This window comes from Panthera pardus, unplaced genomic scaffold (genome assembly GCF_024362965.1).
Source record: "Panthera pardus isolate Hobbes unplaced genomic scaffold, ASM2436296v1 HiC_scaffold_17, whole genome shotgun sequence".
In the NCBI taxonomy this organism is placed as follows: domain Eukaryota; kingdom Metazoa; phylum Chordata; class Mammalia; order Carnivora; family Felidae; genus Panthera; species Panthera pardus.
The window spans coordinates 106,362,282-106,366,318 of record NW_026526732.1 but is presented as its reverse complement, the minus strand read 5'-3'; the positions used below and the strand labels follow the sequence as shown (position 1 = coordinate 106,366,318).

General features: G+C 50.5%; 1 protein-coding gene across 1 annotated transcript; it reads right to left on the bottom strand.

Moving 5' to 3' along the window:
• Positions 1–1,047: 1,047 nt before the first annotated feature.
• On the bottom strand, positions 1,048–3,767 carry UBD (ubiquitin D). Its single transcript, XM_053905314.1, is given in 5 exon segments — positions 1,048–1,068; positions 1,373–1,462; positions 1,464–1,825; positions 3,032–3,071; positions 3,744–3,767. Coding segments are annotated over 5 exon segments (537 nt in total).
• Positions 3,768–4,037: the final 270 nt, after the last annotated feature.

Genomic DNA, 4,037 nt, shown 5'->3' with positions numbered 1-4,037 from the left:
CCGCCCTTGCCAGGGTCAGGTATCACCGGACGGGTCACGCCCACCCGCTCCCACTCGGACGGCACACCATGAAAAGACCCCACGCTGTCTGGCGTCAGGGAGGCCCCCAAATTGACCGGGAAATCGTACACTCTACCTGCAGGAGACCCCGTCCGAAAACAGGATCCCCGGTTGCCCATCTTGGGAAACCAGACCAACCTAATGCCCACCAGGAGCATTGGACCCCTAAGTGTACCAAGCAGCGGGACAGGGGGACAGGGGGACAAGGAGTGAGTGAGCGGGGGAGGTGGAGGAAGGGGCCCCGCGCTCCCCGGAGAGGGCCAGGCCCCAGTGACTGTAACGGTGATGGAGGCAGACCACACCTTCCAGAAACCCCTGCCCCAAGGACCTCCCACTGGAGACACAAAACCTCTGGGTCCTGAGGAAAATATTTTCCCGTGCTCACCATCTTCCCCAGAAATGAGAACAGTTTGGTTACCGAACGTAAAGAGTAAGAAGGGACACAGTGCCAGGTGACATTTCATACCAAACAGCTTTAAATAGGGACACAGGATATACTTTAATTTGAATTTCTAAATTCTTTATTAACAAGATTGTAATCATATCAGAGTACTTCATTTATGATGAATCATTTCAGTGTTCTCTGTAAGTAGAAATTCAGTTTGGTTCAGCATATGGTGTGATATTACAGATGAAACATATCGATGGAAACACAGAAATTAGTAGAACATGGATCCCATTCTAAAACTTACACTAACTTGCTGGACAAAAGAGGAAACAACAGTGTCTCTATAAATCGGAGGGGGCCAAGGAAAGATTCAACTGCAAGCTGGCTTTGATGCTGTCTCTACAGTGCCTTAAAGATTTATGTTCTGCTGGAGTCACATGCACAATCTTGCCACCTAATCAATTATGTGAGATCCAGGAAGGTGGGAATTAGAAAGCAGAGTTTTTCTGCAGCCCTTCCTCCCCACTTAACCCCACATCTTCTCTATCTTTCCCATTAATTTGGGGAAATCATCAAAGGATGTGGGTGGTGAGTAAGGGCTAGCAGTAGCTCTTCTGCTCCTGGATCACCCACCCATGATGTGGTCACCCCACCCCCCCTCACCAGATACAGTAGGTCGTCATGAAGAGTAAACTGCCCCTTTTTTTAAAATTTTTTTAACATTTGTATTTATTTTTGAGACAGAGAGAGAGAGAGAAAGCATGAACAGGGGAGGGTCAGAGAAAGAGGGAGACACAGAATCCGAAACAGGCTCCAGGCTCCGAGCTGTCAGCACAGAGCCCGACGCGGGGCTCGAACCCATGGACCGCGAGATCATGACCTGAGCCGAAGTCAGACGCTTAACCGACTGAGACACCCAGGCACCCCTAAACTGCCCCTTTTGGTGCCATACTCCCCCATGGTCTTCCCATCTTCCAGCTTCTTGCCATTGCAAACCACAGTCTGTTTCTCAAGCAGGCACTACAGCCGTCTTGCTCTCAATCATCTGTCTCACCTGGGCCACCGAACTGGACCTTCGCACCCGGAGGAGATGCCTCTGCCCCTCATCACCGATCTCCACCAGAAACAGGGACAGCTACTCGTCACTGGGCTTCACCACCTTTAGAGTGAGGTGGATGGTCGTCTGCCTGTCGATGCCATAAGATGACAGCTTTCTCTGGGGCTTGAGAGTCTTGGATCCCAGCAGAAGGACCTGGTACTGCACAGGGACGTTGGTCTGAGCCCGGACATATTCAGTGATCTTCTTCACTCTGTTGTCCAAGTTAGCAGTGAGGGTCATTGATGCCCATTCCTCAGAACAGACCTCCACCTGGACAATGAAAGCCAAGCGACCCGGCATCAAGGTGCCTGGAATGCCTGCAGCCTTTGCACCACTTGTCCCCTCTCTGACCCATCCGGCTGGCCCTCCAGCTCCTTCACAACAAGCTGTGGCCCTCCCTGTCTTGGAACTTCTCGTTTGGAATTTCCAGCTTAGAACCCAAGAAAATCAATCGTATTCCTTTACAGCCATACCTCTTCTTCATCCCAACGTCATTGATGGTTTCCCACATTACTTGCCTCACTCCTATCCATGTAGTTTGTCAAAGGTCGGAACTAAATACAATTACAAAGCATCCAAAGATATATACCAGACTCTAAAAACAACTCCCAAGAGAATTCCCAAGACTTGGTGGCCTCAGGGGTTACTCCCAGCACTGCCTTCCAGGACTACCTTACAAGGAAACCCTGGCTAGGATGCCTATTCTCTGTACAATTGTTTCATTTTTTAAATGTCCCATGGCCTTATAATAATAACTCAGTGTGTTATGTGCCTTGTTCATCTGTATTTCCTGTGTTTTTGTATATGCCTGTTGTAGAATACAATCTCCTCCTGTAATTAGACTAGGGCCTCACTCACAGGAGGTAGGGCCAGGTCTAAGTCCTACTTGAATAATCTAAAACTGGGCAAGCTTACCCTGTGTCATTACCAGCAAGCCTGGGAGGCCCTCCCTCCTGCTCCACTCAAACTCATCTTCCCAGTCTGGATGCCACAGACATTTCTTCTGGACTGGGGCCCCTCCGTGCCAAGCTCTTATCCTAGCTCTCTTCACGGTGCACATACTCTTTACAAGATAATGTATCAGGTCTTTAACAGCTGGGGATAAATGAGTTTTGTGAACCGCTCTTCTGGGAGGAGAAGGAAGTTTAAGAGCCCAGGACCCCTAAACACAATAAAAGTGAAAGGGCTTGCATGGTTTCAAATCTTGGCAGCCCCGTTGAGCACAAGGCCCACTCACACCTCCCACCACCCTCCCCTAAGCAGCCTGTCAGATCTGACACAGAAGAGAACCCAGGAGTCAAGAGAACCTCTTCTATTTCCAGAATCTTCCTTCACCTCCGTAGATATCGGTGCCTGGTGCATCCCTGCAAGATGGCTTCCCAGCTCCTCCCAGCTCCATCCCTCCTGCACTCCTGAGCCCCGTCCCGCCCCACCTCTCCCCAACCCCACCATCAAGCCCCAACTCATACAGAGGCAGGAAGCACCAGATGCCATGTCTGCAGTCAAGGGACCAGAAGCAGGAGGCTGAGGAAAAAGAGCCTTGTGTCCAGCTTATATGCATAGGCTGGGTTGGAAATCCCCTGCCTGAACCACTGTGTCTGTACCCTTTGTTCTCAAATGATCTCATGAATTTTCTTTCACTTTTGCTACAGTGGAGTCGGTAAACAAAGAATACTGTCTGATCAAGCACTTTGTTCTCTGCCAAAGCATCTACCCTCCTGTTCCAAACACAGGATGGTCCTTCTCTGTTGAGAATTCTCCCTGCTTCACAACCACACCCCTGGTCCTGACCTCTGGACCCGGAAAGGCTGGCCAGGGTCGCTGAGGAGTGATGTGACCAGAGCAGCCTGTTCACACCAGCCTGGAAGAGGGAACCAGGTCTCCAGAAGACACAGGATGAGTCTCCTGCATGGGTGGAAGACAAGGCTGCAGTCCCAGGGAGCCACCTGCTACGTGCGCTCCAGCAGGTGCGTTTGCCTCCTCAGATGTTTGTTTTCCAGCCTTAACATGAGACCATTGGACAGAATTTCTAAGTTCTTCCAGGCTCAGAAAACTGTTCATAAAATGTTCTTCACAAAGAACTTTAGGTTCCTGGGTCGTGAGCTCTCTAACCTTCTTCCCATCCTGCCCCAGAACCTGCAAGCCAAATCCAGTACTTAAAACAATCCTAGACCAACAATCAAGTGCTGAGCCCACCTTCCGCACACCAGAACACCACATATCCGCTGTCACATCACAGCACTGTTTCCCCACCTTTCCGCTGGACATTACCTACTCCCTGTGCGCTGTGACCTCCCAGAATCTCCCAGGAAGCTGTTGCTTCCTCCCTGGCTCTGCAGGGAGGATTTGGATTGAGACAAAGAGGGCGTGCACAGGCTGTGTGCCCTCAGGGAATTGACTTGACTACTCTGATCCTCCTAACATCCCCAAGGAACCACTACCCGCTCCCAAGCTCAGGACAGTGACACAAACCGTTCTCAAAACACCATT